At 40.6% G+C, this 18,509-nt stretch overlaps 1 protein-coding gene across 1 annotated transcript; it reads right to left on the bottom strand.

Annotated features, from left to right (window-relative positions):
* Positions 1–12,084: 12,084 nt before the first annotated feature.
* Positions 12,085–18,299, bottom strand: LOC116842181. The gene is made up of 3 exons (XM_032810986.1): positions 17,434–18,299; positions 13,716–13,925; positions 12,085–12,747 (listed from the first exon to the last, which is right to left on the bottom strand). The coding sequence occupies exons 1-3, from the start codon at positions 17,536–17,538 to the stop codon at positions 12,661–12,663; spliced, it is 402 nt and encodes a 133-aa protein (XP_032666877.1). The 5' UTR covers positions 17,539–18,299; the 3' UTR covers positions 12,085–12,660.
* Between the last annotated feature and the right edge of the window lie 210 nt (positions 18,300–18,509).

Genomic DNA, 18,509 nt, shown 5'->3' with positions numbered 1-18,509 from the left:
TATATATATATATATATATATATATATATATATATATATATATATATATATTCAGACGAACGTACGTAAATTTCGTAGTAACTTTATTAGTTGATTTGTAATAGTTGCATCCCTTATAAATAGTTCATATGGCATTCATATTTATTACATAGAATAATGAAAAAGAAATACGAAAGAGATAGGAAAAAAATGATCAAAATTTGCTGAAAATAATATGTCAAACAAAATGTAATATGAGAAAATCTGACAGTAAATTTCTTGCTGCGTCGACATAATACAGAATCATCGTGTGATGTAAATTAAACGATTAATACAATACAGTATATTTACCTCATAAATGTAATGAAAAGAATTATAAAGTTGCCATCATCGATTGTCTCATGTCGTGATAATCATGAAAGTTTATCTGGACACATATATATACACGCGTACGTGGCCCTGGAAGGACAGCTTTATCATTGGCGTACAATGATGTCATCGCGTCATAAGTACGATCGCGTTCGTTGTCTCCGAATTTTAAGCTAGCACGCATGACAATTTAACAAATCGTTCGACCGCCGTCCGGAATGATCGGGGACGTACTATTTTTGGAAGTCTTATTCGTGTGATCGACGGATTTGATTATTCATTACGCGCTCTCTCTCTCTCTCGTGTCCGCTGTTGGCTTTACTTGCCGCTCATAATTCAACGTATCGCATTTCGCAAACTCGTTTCGTATTTAGATAGGCCAAGTTGAGTTACTTATATCCCACCGCATTCTAGATTAAAAGCCTACTAAAATGTCGATAGGTGATATCACGTGGCATTTCCTCCAGATGGGACACCCTCGCGACGCGATCGATATCCCAGCTAATGACCCGAGAACAGCAGATCACTTTACGATGCAGGGTGTTGCTGCATCGCACGTAAAACGACAAAAATCTCGTGTATTGACAAACCAGTCGGGATATCATTATCGCATAATGATGTGATGCTTTTCAAGTGCTTCTACCTTCTCGTTCTCAGCGTTCTCGTTATAGCAGATATAAGGTAAACTAGGATGTAATGATCATATGGAAAAGATGGCCATAAGCCGTGCTTTCTCTAATAAGTGTTAAATAGTACGTTTTAGCACTTGAGTATACGCACATATACTACTGCAAATATCCATTATCTATTCCAGAAAAGCGCAATATTTTAGCAATTATTGGAAAAATTACAGCCTATGGATGTGTGATTTTGCGATATATCGCCAGCGCTCGATCTTCTTTTCTTCAATCGCAATACGATACGCATTGCAATTGGGTCTTTATTGCAAAATCACGCCTACAATTCAAAATCATTTGTCATTTTAATTGAGTATTTGTGCAAATATCGTGCGACACTTTATTTATTTTTTATATTTTAAATATCTGTGATATGTTATACTATATAATTCAAACTTATACAGTTAGATATATAATGGCATTATAATATCAAGTTGTATTATTTCTTTTTCTTTATATATATTTTTTATATATATTTTATAGAAAACTACCAAATATTTTTACACTTAACATTAATTAATATCGTCAATATTTTAATAAAAAAAGATAACAATACGTCTTATTGTTTTATAAAAATGTCAGTAAATAATTATAATTAATTAAACGTGCAATAACACATTTTTATATATTGCATGTCTCAAAAAGTTACTTTTAAAAACGTTTGACATTTAATGATCCGGAAATAAACAAGTTTTGTAAAATGTCTCCCATTTTGCCTCGTGTAGAAAGTATAACGAGGTTAAGTGATGTTTTTAAGATAACATTGTTTAACTTTATTATACTTTCACTTTTATTCTTTCACAGTAAAACTTTTCTAGTAAACATTTCAAAGACTATTTTTATGCAATACGAAGAGAGTTGATTTATTTATTTATATGTTTAACATTTATTTAAACAGTATGATTCTCGTTGCAGGTTTTCTTATGATTAAAAATTGTATTAGAGATATAAAATCGCGCGTTATTTAAAATTATGTTTGCGATACAAAATTGTGATGCAATACGTCGCAATCATTTTTAGAAAGAAATATATCGTGATACACAATTTCATAAATCGCACGTCCCTGTGGCCATCTTTCCCGTATGGCCATCATACTCGAGTTTACCCTATTATCTCTCTCTCTCTCTCCCTCTTTCTTTTGGTATCATCAACGTTTCTGCCTTGTTTCAACGTAGTTTCTTTGTTACGCCATTGCCTCGTTACGATCGGAGTTCCATTCCCGTTTGGGTTATCGGCCGCGTCTTTTATCGTTCATTCGCGTGGTGTCGGTGATGCGCGAACTTCATCGCGACAACGACACAGACGGTAGCGTAAAAGATCGGGAGATAAGAGATAAAGGAGCGGTAACGTGTCGTGTATATTTCGAGAAGTTGCGCGAGAAGTAAACACGTGTTTCGTACGATTTCACCCGCGGCAATGCCATCTCACCAGTCCCCAAGCGAAATTGCGATTTCATCACAATAAAATCGTCATCGCGTACTCAGCAACTTCATGCCACTCCTCACGTCAAATATTTCAAAAGCGAAAAAGGAGATATGACCCATTATGAAAATTGATATTACGTAAAATACAGAACTTGCTTATCGATATAAGTCTCTTTGCAGATGTTCTCAAAAGCTTCTATTTCTAACCATTGGATTTAAGACAAGACACAAATTGAAACAGTTAAAAAACGAAGTTTCTCATAATAAAATCCAAGAGGAAGTATAATATTGCCGGCGCGGACAATCTCCAAATGGTCTGAGCAGTAAACAGACAGTTTCGGTCCAGTCAGACCGAACAAAAGAAGCAATAGCAGGGAAAATAATTTAAAACCTACGATCGACCCGAAGCTTTAGTCGGGTTACAAAGTCGGAGTATACAAAGAGTCCCGCCAACTGAGGATAGTTGGAAACAGCGGGAAATGGCTGCTATTTTAAGGCATGAGGTTTATAACTGCTAAAATTGTCTAATGAACATGCGCGAATTTTAGACTGAGAAAAACTCGAGTCGTGAAACTGATTCCCTCTGTTGTCTGAAAACCAAACGAAAACTCAGTTGAGAATACTGTCGTGAAACAACTCTTTATTTTTCCGTGACTATATTGAATTTGTGACGTCAGGAGCGAAGAACGACATTGACGGAAGTTGCGTGTCATTTCTAAATAAAGATAAATACGGAAGATAAAGAATACTCAAGATTGTTTGAGCATGTTTGTAAAATTGTCCGAAAGGTATCCCTTACCTCTGACAACTAATAAATAGTCGTATAATAAATGGTGAAATGAGACATGCAAACAAAACAGACTCACTTCATTACTTCACCATTTATTATATGACTATTTATTGATCAATAAATAGAAATCTTTCGGACAATTTCGCAAGTATGTTCAAGCAATCTCAAATACTCTTTCGTCCATGTTTATCTTTATTCAGAAATAACGTGCAATTTTCATTAGCATATCATTCCTCGCTTCTGACCTCACAAATCCGACATGGGCGGCGAGGTACAAAAAGCCTTAACGTAGACAAAAGTTTTCCCTGATTTTTTTCCCATACAAGTCCTACGTGAATAAAACAGAAAATTACGATAATATCAAGATGACGAGAAAATGATTGAGACACGATTGAAAAGCGAGTTTTCTAGTCATTTCCTCGTCAGCGTGATTCTTCGTTGCGCTTTGGCTAATAAATCAGAGACTGAATCCTAGGCTGCAAACGGCGGAACATATTGCGCGCGTGTATTTCGGTAGGTTCGGCGAAGCTTGCCTAAAATTAGAAAGCGCCGGTCGTCTCGCGTAGGCGGTCCAAGCTAAAACGATGTCAAGACGTATTAACGATGTATCTGGGAACCGATCGGTCTCTCCTTCAGCCGTGCTCGTCACAGTCGTTGCACTCCGCCATCGATGACGAATGCGACACCTGCTCCATCCGCTGTACCAGATCGATGTTCAAAGTTCGAGCTTGTCTCATTCCGCCGCGCGGCATTATCACCTGTTCGCCGATCGCGGATCGCGATAAAGCAGCCGACCTGCTAAACGCGCGATTTCTCAAACCGGAGGCACGAGTCGTAGATTCCGCTCGAGGTCACTCGGTTCCTTTGTTAGCTCAGTGAGTGCGACTGCTCGAACAACGAGTAACGTTCACCTGTCTCACTCGCTTTTGAGTCGTCTGTTTGCATATTTTAGGCGAGACAAGTTCTTACCATTGCTTTTTTCTCTCTGCTTTTCGTGGCTCACATCGAGGCTTCGCTTTGCATTCGGATAGGTTCCTCGCGAACGGTATTAATGCTGTCGCACTGTATCTGCATTATTAATCGAATTCCGTCAAAAAGGGAGACGGAGAGAGAGAACGACGAAGTTCAGAGAGTCGAGGCCGAGTGTATCGCCGTTGCGACCATTTTATACACATTTAATCATTTAATGATCTATACGGAGAGAATAAGTAAATAAAAAATATATATCCTATAGAGTACACTTATAGAGTATATATAAATGTATAAATTATGTATATTTTTTTACTTATTTATATGTAATATATATATATATATATATATATATATATATATATATATATATATAAAATAATATAAATATATATTATAATATATATTATAAATAATACATATAATAATGTTTTTCATGTAAATTCTTTTTTATTTTACTATGTGTTTCTAATAGTGTAGGAAAATAGACTGTCAATAAAGTCTGCTTTGCTAACAATTATTTTTATCAACGTCAATTCTATTTAGATAAAGACTAAAACATCAAGGAAGATCGTGAATTTTTCTAGAATTTTATTATGCCTAGAAACATGGAAAACTTTTAGTAATAACACATCTGTAGTTCCTCAAACGTAAATAGCACGTGAAAAGAAAGGATACACTGAGGAAAAAAAAACATTTGAAAATTCATTCGTGAGATATAAAGTTTATTTCGCACGAGTAAACTTTGCTTCTCAGAAAAATAAACACTTCATATCCCACAAATAAAAATTGTCAAGTATTTTTCCTCAGTGTAGTCAATTATTGCGCAATGTCGATCCACTCCTCGATTGCGAAGTTCCATAGTAATTATTGCTATAGAATTCTCTTCTAGTGTATACTAATGCGTTCGTATTCACGAGTATTTCTCTCGATTAAATTATCGCTATATACGCAGCTGTTGAGTCACCTTGTCTCGCTTATCGATAACGTTTGTAATTGACATTGATGTTTCTTCGTCGAAAGCGTTTTTTAGTCACGCGTTTGGACGCTCCTACGCGATGTATGTTATCGCTCTCTGTGTAGTCGACCGACCACACGAATATTTCGCTTAACATACACCGCTCAAATGACGTTGATACCGGTAATAGACGCGATGTACATCTCGCAGTCGCGGTCTCGTAATTTATCTGTGACGCAACGCGACGCGACCGCGCGAAAGAAACGACGACCGACGCGTGCGCGCTTGCGAAAGGATGCGTCGTGCCTTCCGCTTTACTTTCGAATTGGTCACGATCGATCGTGACCTGAAACACACTTGAACGCTACGAACTCGCGACCGATTCGGGATTTTTGAGCGACGGAGAACGTTTTCGACTTCGTGGAGATAAGCTCGTTCCTCGAGATTCCCCGACATTTTGGCAACACGCCTTGCGAATTTGTAATTCTCCGGAAGTTTCGTCTAAGCTTGATCGATTGTTGTCATCATGTTGTCATTGATATCGCGGGCTCATGATTTATCTTTTTTTTCGGCGCATTAGTGATAACAGATTTGTTCGTCTTTTCGAAAAATTTCTGAACTAGTGTACAGAATAAGTTAGAGTAAAAGAAAATATAGGGAAAACCAGGGCTATATGGCCCCAAAGATATGTTGCTCATGTGTTTTTTAGTACTTTGAGAGGAATAGTGACTACAAAATCGCGAAATAGTCTAGAACATAAATACTTTTCTTTGTTCCTTGAGTTTCATTAAAATTGCAATAATATCACAGTTAAGAAATAGAAAAAACTGATTTGCTAATAGCTAAGTAAATTTTCGAGCATTTGGAATTTTCTATTAATATTTTCCATTGTAACTGAATAGAACAAAAAATAATGTTATTCGCTAAAATGAAATTTCTTGCAAGTGTATACTTGCAGTATGATGTACTGTTTCTGATAATAAATGCAATTTTCATTCATAAAATGATTGAAATAGAGCATATGGACGAGGTAAAGTTGACCCCCAGAATTAAAAGCCACCAGAAGGGTTGTGGAAACCTCTCGCGGAAATTCTGAAACTACTAATCAGAGGATACATATTTTATATGTAGCTTTCTTTTTATCCTGCGCGAGCAATTGAACTCGATACCAAAGTAAGATGACCCTGTTACTGTATGTTCGAATTTTGGTTATTACAAAATAATATGTACGGTTAACATGATATTAATATATAGAAGAAAGCCTTCATTATGCATAATTGGTTGCCTGTGGTTGAGAAGCTGTAACTTTAAGATTCTAAAATATCGGGTATCTACTTGCCGCGGCCTCCTCTACTTGTTTCACTCCAACTTATTGCACTTATTACACAAGTTGTTCGAACACGAACAGGCTCAGTTTTTTCTATTTCTTAACACTGCAAAACATTTTCAAGTTTAAATTGTTTGTTTATGATATGTTAGAATGACCTCGGTAACTACGCAGGTTCGACTACCCAGGTATTCGTAAACACATACCAGACACGTGCGAGAAAATATTTACTTCGGTGGACGCGTAATCAGTGCGCTTTGTTTGTTTGAGACGCAAATCGTTTCGCACGGTCGATGCGACTTTCTTCTGCACATCTCTCGGAAAGAGAGGCGCGCGTGCAGAATTGCGTGTGGAAATTATGGAAAGTATCACACACAGCTCTCTCTCTCTCTCTCTCTCTCTCTCCTCCTCTCTCTCCTTCCCCCTTTCTATCTCTCTTTTTTCCTCTTTCTCTCGTCCCTTCAACACGATAAATCTTAATCGCGCCACTGTCGCGCAATTCGTGACGATTGTCGACTTGGTTCGCGTCATTTTTCTTTTGCGACGTGCCTCCTCATCCGTTTCGACGAAGCAACGTGACGTAGCAAAACGTCACGTCAATAACAAAGTCGTTTATCAGTTATGATACAAGTTTATTGAATCACTGCTTGCGCAAATTAATAGTGACAGTGGGCCCTCCGATTTTAGCGTCGTGATCGCATGTTTTTGCAAAATACCAAAATTTCCCCCACGCCCGTCTCTTTCGTTTCAAATATTTGCGTAATCGTCGATATGATGATGATATGGCGATAATAATAATAATAATAACGATAACGATAATAGTAATTCGAATAATGATAATAATAATAATAGTAACAATGACGATGATATAATAGTAATAATAATAATAATATACAATAATAACGAGAGATATGTGTGCTAACTGTGATAATAGTCAAGAGATAACAGGTAAAATATACATATGATCGTATGTACGCATATATATATATGTATATATACACATTATGATATAGCGCGCGCAAATCGCGAAACAAATTTCGTAAGATTTCTTTGATTAGTGATATGACTTTGGTGACAGAAATGACGCCTGTCTCTCTCTCCTCCTCTCTCTCTCTTCCTGTGTCCTTTGTCCAAATCTCTCTTCTTCTCCGTAGATTCCGCCCCGACAAGAAACTCGATATCAAATTTCCTATATAGCTGCTCTTTCGTACTAACTAACTCAGTTTTATATGTATATACAATACGTAATCTCACAACGGCGAATGTGCGTGCGATAATAGGTATAATAGTATTTACGCGCGGATACGCCTCGTGAGAGACAAAAAGTCGGTCCTCTTTGCCAACGCGAAACATTCGCACGTATTTTGTGCCTATGCAGTTTCCCCTTCGGTTTTCTCCTCTCCGAGTAATCCCGTCCCCCTTAAAACAACGAGGACATTCAGACTCGCTCTTGGTCCACGTGCTGGGCGCACGTTTGGCATTTCTGTCCGACAACTTCCTCCGCAACCCCTTCTCGGCATTCCCCCTCGTTGGTAATCTAGCGCGAAATTCCGCCAAGTTTCAATTACTGTCAGGTACAAGTGTGCAGTGAGGTAAATGCCAAACGCGGGCACAACATCGCTGAATTTGGTGATCCCGTGAGCGAGTTCGCGTCCGACACGCTCGGAGAAGACGGGTCGCCTCACAGTGGCGGACGAGAATCGCTTCTTCCTCTTGCGCTCTTCGCGGCTTTTCAACACGAACAACGTGGAAAATATCGCCCCGTGCACAATCTCCATCGAATTCGTTTCGTCCCTTGTCTCCGAGTCACTTTGCGTCGCGTGCTCGCGCTCGAATCGGGATTTCCCTTCGCGGTTGAAGCGGCGTGTGATTGAATGCAAATACATTTTCCGGCTGTGTATCGCAGTAGTAGCGTCAATCGAAAATTCACTCTCGCGGAAGTATAGTGGCTACGTTATTGGCACTGCCAAAGCGGCATAGGAAGCTTCGTTATGGAAAAAGAAGAAGAGAGGGAAAAAGGAAAGAAAGGGCGAGTCATTTCGAGAGTCGGCAGAGGTGATCCCGACGATTCGATCAAAACTCATATCGGGAGCGCGAGGACGGTGTCGCGTAGTGGCGGTGGACGAACTCGACGCAGTCGACATTTTTACACATTTGATTATTTACAAATTTACCTAGAGATACACAAGCTATGGCCAAGACTAGGAAAAATGCGATCGCTCGAGCGCAGGAAGGCCGATCATTGAACCATCGCGAGAACGCGGGAGGGAAAACGCGACTTCGCGTCCCTACAAAAATACAAGACAAACGTGATCACGGACATCGTGGATCAAAAAAGCCACTTAAGGTAAAAGCACCAATGCCTGGACACTAATAACACTGGCACCTAATTCTGGGCACTCTTATTGTTTTGGCCTTTAAATTCGAATATTTCACCTTTTGATATGTATGTGTATGTATGTGTATGTATGTGTGTTGATATGTGTGTATACATACACTTACAGAGTGTTCCATTTTAATTAATACAGCTGAATATCTTGGAAATTAAAGAAACAACAAAAAACTATTTCACGAAAATTGTAGAATTTCGAAAAAGAAAAAAAGATACTATATTTATTTGATCTTGAATTGAACAATTTACCTTTATCAATGTTAACTTTAATTTTTAATGGAATCATATAGATTCTTTAACATAAATCGACTTTTCTGATCATTCTGTATATAAAAGTAAAGAATCGTCAAAAGAGTACTTTCCGAGATATTTTAATTTTATTATCATACTTTTGAGCACAAAGTATAAAAATTTCGTAAGCTATTAACTTCTCGATAACGTACCTTAATAATTTTGTGTGCAGCATGATGATAGAGAAATAGGTCAGCGATAATAATTTTTGCATATCTGGTGCATCAATAAATCTGCATAATGTAACGAAATTTTGTTTAAAATTTTTGTTTTTCTTACAATAATTGATTTTACTTGTCATTTTACATACAAAAGCATTAAAGTGAGCTTGTTGAAAAATGAATAGTTTACGAAATATATTTCATATCTTACACTAAAAAAATATGAGAATATAAAATATAAAATATCTCGAAAAATATATATTCATTTTTCTCGACGCAATTTTATCCCAGTATTTTTATTAGGTTTTATACAGAATGATCAGAGAAATCAATTTATGTTAGAGGAATTATGTAATTTCATTAAAAAAATTTAAATTAACATTGACAGAGTTTTTCAGGTTTATTCAAGATTAAATAAATATTAGCATTTTTTCCCACCTTAAAATCCTACAATTTTTATTTAAACTAATTTTTCATATCTTCCTTAATTTCCCAAATATCCAACTGTATTAATTAAAATGCGTCACTTTGTACATTCCTTGTATATTCTGCGTAAAAAATTTAATCCTTTTGCTACCAACGGGACATATATTTTTCATAATAACCTCATTCAATTGAATAAACAGTTTTCCTGACATCCAAAACACATCAACTATCACTCTATTTATTGATACGTTAAGACAATTAGGCCCCGCCCCAAAACTCTAGTGGAACATTAATGTTCCAGCTTTATCCTTTTGGCGACGAACATAAAACTTTTAATTTTATTGCAAAAGTTATATTTTATATTAATATATCAATAAAGTAAAATTTAAAAAAAATTGTACTTTTATCAAACAAAATCGATAAAAAAGGTTAAATATTAAAGATTAAATATTCGTTAATAATAGAGAAAACGGCTCTGATAAAAATTGAAATTGTAAATGGCCAATAAAAACCTGAGGTCGATGTACAAATACAATATATACATTTATTATAATGTATAAAATTATAAATTACACATACATTATAATGAATATGTTACACATACATTATAATGAATATGTATATTGTGCCCATACATCAGCTTTAGGCTCTCCTTGGCCAATTTACAATCTGAATTAAATATTCTCGTATTTAAGTGCTAAAAGTAATAAAAATGTCCATAGTTAAATAACAGTATCATTAGTATTCAGTGTTTGGTACTTTGGCCTTATAGTCTCAAGTATCAGTTTTATTCTCGCGAGTAACAATTCGCGTCGCGCCTGTCGAGGCGGCCGCGACGTCTCGTCCGAAATGAGATCGGACTCGATTCGGTCTCGATACGCGAGTGAGACGTATCTACAGGAGCTCCTGTTTATAAGTACAAGGGTCGCGCGATTTTGCGTCTTGATGAGAACGACGTTATCGCGCTGAACTATATCGTGCCGCCACGCGTCATCCGCATTTCCGATGCGGGAGTGTGTGCGCCCCACAAACGCAGAGCGTCGGGAAAAAACAACGTCGACCTCCGCCGCATCGACGATTAGAAATGCTCGACCTTCGATCTCTCGCCGAAAACACGCTCAATATAAGCGACGACGTTCGGCCTGATTTGCGCGCGATTTAACGTCACGCTGACACACTTTGCCGTCGGTCCGTTGCGGAGACATGTAAATCGAGGCGGAGGGAACGGGACAAAGGGTTCTCAAGCCCCTCACTTCGATGTACGCCAACGATAGTAATTGTAACTATAATTCCGCGAGGCTCCCGAGTTACAAGTTAGAGGACTACGAATTCTCTCTATGTGCGTCTCTTCGTTAATAATAATTCGTCTTGTACAACTTACAGACTCGCGACTGGCGTCTTGATAGCCGCGACACGCTATAAATGCTCGCGCGTCTTTTTTTCGTTTCTTAACAAATCTACTCTTTGCGCGTCGGCACCAATTACGGCTACAATTACGATCATTGCTAAATTGTAAGTCGCTACGCTCACAGCGCAGAGAGTCCTAGGTGCTCGACATCGCGCATTACACTCGACTCTGAAGAAGCTGCCTCGTAGCGAGAGAACAGCGGCCGATTATGGTTCTTTCCCCTTTAATGCGAATCCTCAAAACGTTTTCAGGTCGGAGAACTTTCATTTTGCAGGAGTTGACGCGTTACAGAAGACAAGATTTTACGATCGATTCCGAGGCGTATTTCCCGGGAAACGGGGAACGCTCGGGCGAATTGACCGGCTTTCCCGGAACAGCAAAAGGCAGAGAGAAATAAACAATGGAGATCGATCGTGAACAATTCGATCGTCGCTATTACCGCGCTCGAGCCGACCGTTGGAGGGAGGGGAGGGGAAGAGGGAAGGGGAGGGGACGAGGAAAGAGGAAGAATTATTACTAAAGAAGAGGGATACGTGTGCGCGCACCGCATCGGGCACGATCGATCGGAGGCCCGCCCGAGAGAAGAGCTCGACCTACTCTGATACACACACACACACATGCAGACCCACATACTCGCAAGTAGCATTATTAAAGTATTCCGTGTAAAAATAGGTATGGTACACAGGCGTTGGTGGTACGCAACGCGTCCTCCTCCACTTCCAAAAAAGACACGCCGACGTGTTTTACTCCCCTCCCTCTCTCGTTCTCCGTACGCGAACGACGAAATTGCGCGACGGAGAGCGAGAGAGGGAGAGAGAGAGACAGAGGTCGTATTCTCTTTTCCTCTTTCCGAAAAAATTGCGACTCCTCGAGTACTGATACACGCCGATTGAGAAGAATCCAAGCGCCAAACTTCCGGAGCGCAGAGACAACTTTATTTAAAGGCGGCTCGCTTTACATGCCATCGTTCCCGCGACACGCGAAACCCGTCGAGGGTCGTCCGTTTCCGGATCCCCTTCGAGCCGCGTCGCTCGGCGTGTTTCTTTCGAATCCCCTTTAATTTACAGCATCCAAAAGATGGGGACCGATCCTCGGGTCCCCGCGATATCTCAGGAGGACTCTCCGTTCCCGACTGTCGTCCGCTTCAGCGTCCTCGCGATCGTTCGTAATCCTGGACATCGTTTGGAACTCGATCACGATCCTCTGCGTCGCGTGTGACAAAATCCTCGCCCGAGGTTGATCCTCCTCGCGAGTCCTCCCTCTCACTTCGCGTCGCTCCCCAATTCGGTTGTTCCCCCGCGCGAAGTCCGCGCGAGACCGAGCGGATCGCTCGCGAAAGTCGTTGCCAGTGGTTTTCAGTGCGGCCGCACCCTCCGTCATTGCCCCTGTCGAAATTCTGCTTCGGTGACGACCCGAGGCGTCGTCGCGACGCCGTCGGGTCTCAGGTCACGTCCACCACGAGTCCGTGAACCCGATCGTCGGCTGGCTGCTACGTCAGCAGCTTGAAGAACATCAAGGCTAGGGATATGTTGATAAAGAGCACCAGCATCACGAGCTGCTGCCGGGAGAACCAGTCCTGGAAGCAAACGGGACATTGTGTTAACAACGTTTTTCCTGGAGCGCGTCGTTCACTCGCGCCGCGCGCGTCATTCGGCGATATTCGTGACCAAGATATTCGACGAGGACGCGCGCAATGATTCATATCGACGAAATTGTCCTCGCGCCCAAAAGAAAGAAAGAAAGAAAGAATTTGGCTGGGCTCACCCAAATATCTGTTGAAACATGAACGAACCAGAATTCTGTGTTCAAGGTAAAGATTAAACTGTTCGAGTTGAATAGCTGCAAGTTCTGGTTAGTCGGTAATCTTGGTTGATTAACCAGAATCTTGTTAATTAAAATTCTGTTCGAGTTGAACACTGATTCTGATAAACTAAATAAGATTTCTATTTAACTAAAACTTGTCAACCGTTCGAGTTACAAGTTCTGGTTATCAAAAAATATCACTTGGTTAACCAGAATCCTAACTTGAACAAAATTCTGACTCGTTCATATTTCAACAAATATTTTGGTCAATACAACCAAATTTTCCTTCCATACGCCAATAACTTGACGTTATTGCGGTGTACTCTTCCCCCTCTTCTCATTCTCCTCCCTCTCTTTCCCTCTTACTCTTTCTATCTTTCTTTCTCCTCGCCTTCACCTTTGCATCTCGTTCGCGAATATACAATTCTCATCGCCGAGTATACGTAAGAGGACTTTCGCGTTCAGTTTCTCGACAATAAGCGACGGAAAGAGCGGGAGCGGATGTCGATTTCGAGGCCTCGCGTGAGAACATATTATCGTAGCGGTTTCCTTAACGACGCGTTTGTACATTAGCATCGATCCCAAGAAACCCAGGATCCGGATACCCGAAATAAACCGCAACACACTGTGCCAAGTGCGGTTCTATTCTTTCATTCCTTGCCTCTTGAGCGATCGACGGCGCGTCATTGTCAACATCGGCGGTTTCAGGTAGATAGAACCGGAGCGCGGGAGGATACTCACCTTAACCTGAGGACTGACCAGGTACAAAAATGGATTGGCCCTGAGTCTCTCGTGCTCGTCGATCTGCCTGCGTATCTCCTCTCTCCTCATGCTGCTCAGGACACTGACTTCCTCCCTTGACAATGGCGCCGTGGCTGTTAGCTGGATCGGCTGCGCCACGTCCGGCAGTGACTTCTTTCGTTGAAGTGGCATTGCCGCCGCCGGCATCGCCTGCACGAAGGAAAGAAACGAGAAACAAAGAGAGAGAGGTGGGCCTCGTGCGACGTGCGCGATGTACTTATCGACTTACGCCGTGTATATCGGTATTACGCTTAAATTAATCGGAGAGAGCGGACGTATAATAAGATCAAACGGGTACACAGCGGAAAGAGAAAAACGAACGTAGTGCTAGATCGCCAGGCAATTAACAATATACATTTCGGGCTTGTACCTTTTTGACAGGGCGAAAATCGTTAGTTTGGCCGAGCGTGAGGTAGGAAGGTTTGGTTAATTCGACCGATTCGTCCGTTCTCGAGAGACTCCAGCGTTCAGAGCGTTCGGTTTCGTAGAATATGTGCGTTAAAACTTGACGCGTCTCGTCAAATTACCTCATTCTTTGTACACTGAGAGAACAAATATCTAAGGAATAATAAATATTTAATCGCGGTGGATGCTATAATAACATATTTACTCACACTGATATAAAGTATTTTTCACTGATATAAAGAATAAAAATAATACATTTTTTTAAATCTTGTAGAAACCTTAGCTTTTCCTGAAAAAATAATTGTTTATTCCATTTAAATGAAAGAATTTAGACTTAAGTGAGTACATTATTATCAGTGCTCACTAAAGAAATATTTATTATTTTTTAAATACTTTTTCTCTGTGTATAAGACGTTATTCTGATTTTAAACGTATTGTGTATATATGCTATAGAACAATTGTAAGATTCTCGATCGCTATGGCTATCTAGACAATCGTATTTTCGTTTAATCTGCCAAATCCAACGGTGGATCATCCCGAATAATACAACCGTAGTTCGTTAAGCCTAGTTTTAGCCGTAGTTAAGCCTAGACCTCAATCTCGATTTCGACCGGCCTCCAATAGGGTTCTTCACAAAATCGGTCCGTGAGTCGCCACTACGGATCGCACGATTGTGTTAGTGAGAGGCGTCGGATTTCTACGGGACTACGTGTTTCGTTAATTCAACCCCCGAGTGCAACGGATGGCGTGGGGAAAAATGAGACAATACGAGCGGGAGGCAGGGGCTTGGGGAAGGTCTTTGGAGCCGTTCCAAACCCAAGAGCCGACACATTCCGTATCTCGTAACATGCGGTGCAAGGGCCGAAGATTCTAACCTTCTCCATGGAAAAAACTGATCGCGTCCTCACACTCCGCCCGAACAAACAAGTGAATTCCTCGAGATTCGCAGCGCGCGAAGGAAGAGAATATCTGTTATAAAAGTACACGGAGAGAATCCAATAGTGAAGGTTACTGTAGGATTTTGTAATCGAGGAGTAGGTCGACATTCTGAAATAATTCGCTATCTCTTCGTTTCATATGTGCTATTTACGTTTTAGGAACTGAAATGTGTTATTAACCTTTCAAGCGCACTATGGTGCAAAATTGCGCACTGAGAGAAATTATCCGATAAAAAAATTAACAAACGGATATTTCCAATCAAAATATCGAAGAATTTTTGTATCCGTTCAGAAAACACCCGATGAGAAATATCCGTTCATAATTTTTTGATCGGTTTATCTATTATGATCGGGAGTATCCGATTTAATTTAATGCTATTATGATCGGGAGTATCCGATTAAATTTAATCGGATATCCTGATTGAATATAAAAATTGACCGGAATTTGATCAGAAATATCCGTTTTTAATTTTTTATCGAATAATTTCTCTCAGTGTACCATCGATTTCTTTAAAAAGTGATTTCTTTAGAATACAATCAAATGTAAATCAATTTTCTATTCTTTTATTATTTTGTTATTGGCTTTTATATGTTATCGTCAAATTTCCGATCTTTTTTCTTGTATAAAAAAGAAAGTTGAAATTTACCAATTTGTGCGCGCAGAACCAAGTTATAAGCTAGCAAAGGACAATAGTGCAAATTTGCATTTGTGAGCCCTTGGTGTTTTCCATCAGATGTGTGCACTCAAAGGACATTTGTTATGTTTCTAGCGAAATTTGCTGTGTTTCCAGCGGAATTTACTATGTTCCTTAGCGAAATAAACTTTACTGATCGTGAACCACTAAAAACATAGTATAGCTTAAAAAAATTTATATGAAACAAATCTATAATATTCTCTCCGTGTACCAATTCCCTGGCACTACGTTAACGTAGTTATGTAATATAACGTTGGTACCTAACGCTGAACATTCGTATTGTTTTGGGTTTTAAATACGAATGATTAAGCTTTCAACGTAGGATATACTCAATAAGTATAAGATAAGAGACCTGCGAACATTTATCTGATCTTGGACATTTTTTTAGTTTTGAAGTCTTTTTAAATACAAATATTTTAAACTTTCAACATCAAATGTATATAAAAGTATTGAGTATATGCATACATTCTATGTTAAAGATTTAAATATTCATACTTAAAGACCATAAACAATAAGAATATCCAAAATTAGGTCCAGGAATTGGTACTTTCGCCTATATGTATTCTCTATACTGAAAATTTAAATATTCGCATTTAAAAGCCAAAAAACAACAAGAATATCTAGAGTTAGAACTGTGTTCTTAGCGTCATCAGCCAATGTCATTAGCGCTCTTGGTATTAGCACTTTTATCTCATTACTCACGATTTCGCGAAAGAGTCATGTGAGAGCAGTTTGCTCTTATACAGCCAAAAATATCATCCACTGTACTTCGACACGAAAATTTTACACGTAGTCTCGCAATTGTTGCAGCGACAAGCTAGCCAAAAATTGCATAATCGCGACGCGTCTCTCTCTCTCTCTCTCTCACTCCCTCTCATCGCGGTAATAGACGTACAAGTGAGACGCAAACCGCGCCGTTACGATCGAGGACTTCCCATTTCGCGCCGAATATTTTCGCGCGTCGTCACATCGCGATACACTGAAAAATTTATTTAGTTGAGTTAATCAAAATTTGATTGAAATAAAGTAGAACAAATGTTTTAGTTGTGAGAACCAATATTTGACATTTTGAACCAAAGGTTTGATTTTTTGAAACAAAAATGGAAAAGGTTTAGTTTCAGAGAATCAAATCTTTGATAGAAAGAACGAAATTTTGGTCCTCACAACCGAAACATTTGTTCGACCCTATTTTAACCAAATTTTGGTTAATCCAACTAAATGAATTTTTCAGTGTATCCGTCGCTTTCTCGATAACAACGGTTAACGAACGGCGCGGCGCCTTATTTACGTAATCTGTCGCATTCGCCGAGCTGTCGATTCAGAGCCCGGGAGTCTCACGCCGGGGTGCTTTTCACTTGTTAATCGCCATCCCGCGCTCCACTGAGCGTGCCTTATCGCGGCTAATCCCGAATCAGTCATTCCGAAGAAAGACCGCGAACAAATAACGTCTTTGTCCGTTTGTTAACCGTCGCGCCGTTCCGTCCCTGCCGTTCTCGTCGCGCTTGTTTTATGGGACGGGAAATATTATATTTCAACCACCCGCACCGTTCCATGATTTATGCGAATCTTAAAGTGTCCGTTAAGATAGATGGAGAAAGAATCAGGGCTTTCCTCGTGTACCTCCACGGGGGGCGCGACGATCCATGACTCCGAAGCCCGTCTGGCCATCAGAGCAGGGCTGCATAATAGCGCCTCTTCTTCCTCGTCGGATTCGACCCAAAACATGTTTGTTGGCACCGCCGGTCTCTGGGAGAGTGTCCTCAAACTTCTGCGAGACCTCTGGAATTTCCGACTACCTGTCGCGTCTATTTCCTCGACTCGCCACGCCTCACTTCAGGCTGTTCTTCACGAACTAAGTTCATCGGATAACCTTGCAAATCTCGTTCGTCCGGAATTTCATTTTCCTCTTCCAGATAAGTTGCAATCGAGTTCTTTCTCCGCCGGCACACGCAGCGGGACGCCGCACCGGCGAAATTCCTTTGACAAGCGGCAGTTACAATTTCGCCGAATTACATCACTCGACGTCCGCGACGCTTCTTGCGGCCGATTAACTTCGTCGCACTACGAGCTTCGCGGATGGACCGCCAAGTCGTGCGATCTTATTCGGCTCGAGTCGCGCGAATATCACTCGCGAGGCGAACATCGGCGTGCGAAACTGAGCTGAAGAGGCTATCGACATAATAACGTAACACTTTTCTCCTCGTATCCACATTCAGTCCAGGATTACGTCGGGAACGATAACTTGGCGACCTGCTAACTATCTGCCTGTCTCTCTTTCTCTCTTTCTCTTTCTTTCGCACCAGGTGCTCCCTCGGTCGGAAGTACCTTCCTAGGTGTGCATTCGAGCCAGCAGCACTTGTTCGTGCTTGCTCTGCGCGGTTATCTCTCGTGCATTTTTTCGACGGTCCCAGACGAAAGGGGCGAATAAGAGGTGCGAAGTACAGATCCGCGGCCTCCTGATGAGGAAGCCGGGTCGCAGACTGAACGGCCCTGGCTAGCACGACCGAAATAGAGCGACGCCCCACTATCATCGAAATAACTTCGCCAAACGTCGCGACGCTCGCGGAGATCCGCACAGAGAGACGCCTGTCCCCATGCCAGAACCCTGTCGATCCCTCTCGCGCTTCTGTGATTCACGCAGCAGCCGATCTATATCACGGTGGATGCGTATCGACGCGAAAGAAGACGGCCGTACC

Source organism: Odontomachus brunneus, unplaced genomic scaffold (assembly GCF_010583005.1).
Source record: "Odontomachus brunneus isolate Ranch 3 - 2012 unplaced genomic scaffold, Obru_v1 Obru_scaffold_022, whole genome shotgun sequence".
NCBI lineage: Eukaryota > Metazoa > Arthropoda > Insecta > Hymenoptera > Formicidae > Odontomachus > Odontomachus brunneus.
Note: the sequence above shows the minus strand (reverse complement) of the source record. Positions and strands in the feature narration are given on the sequence as shown.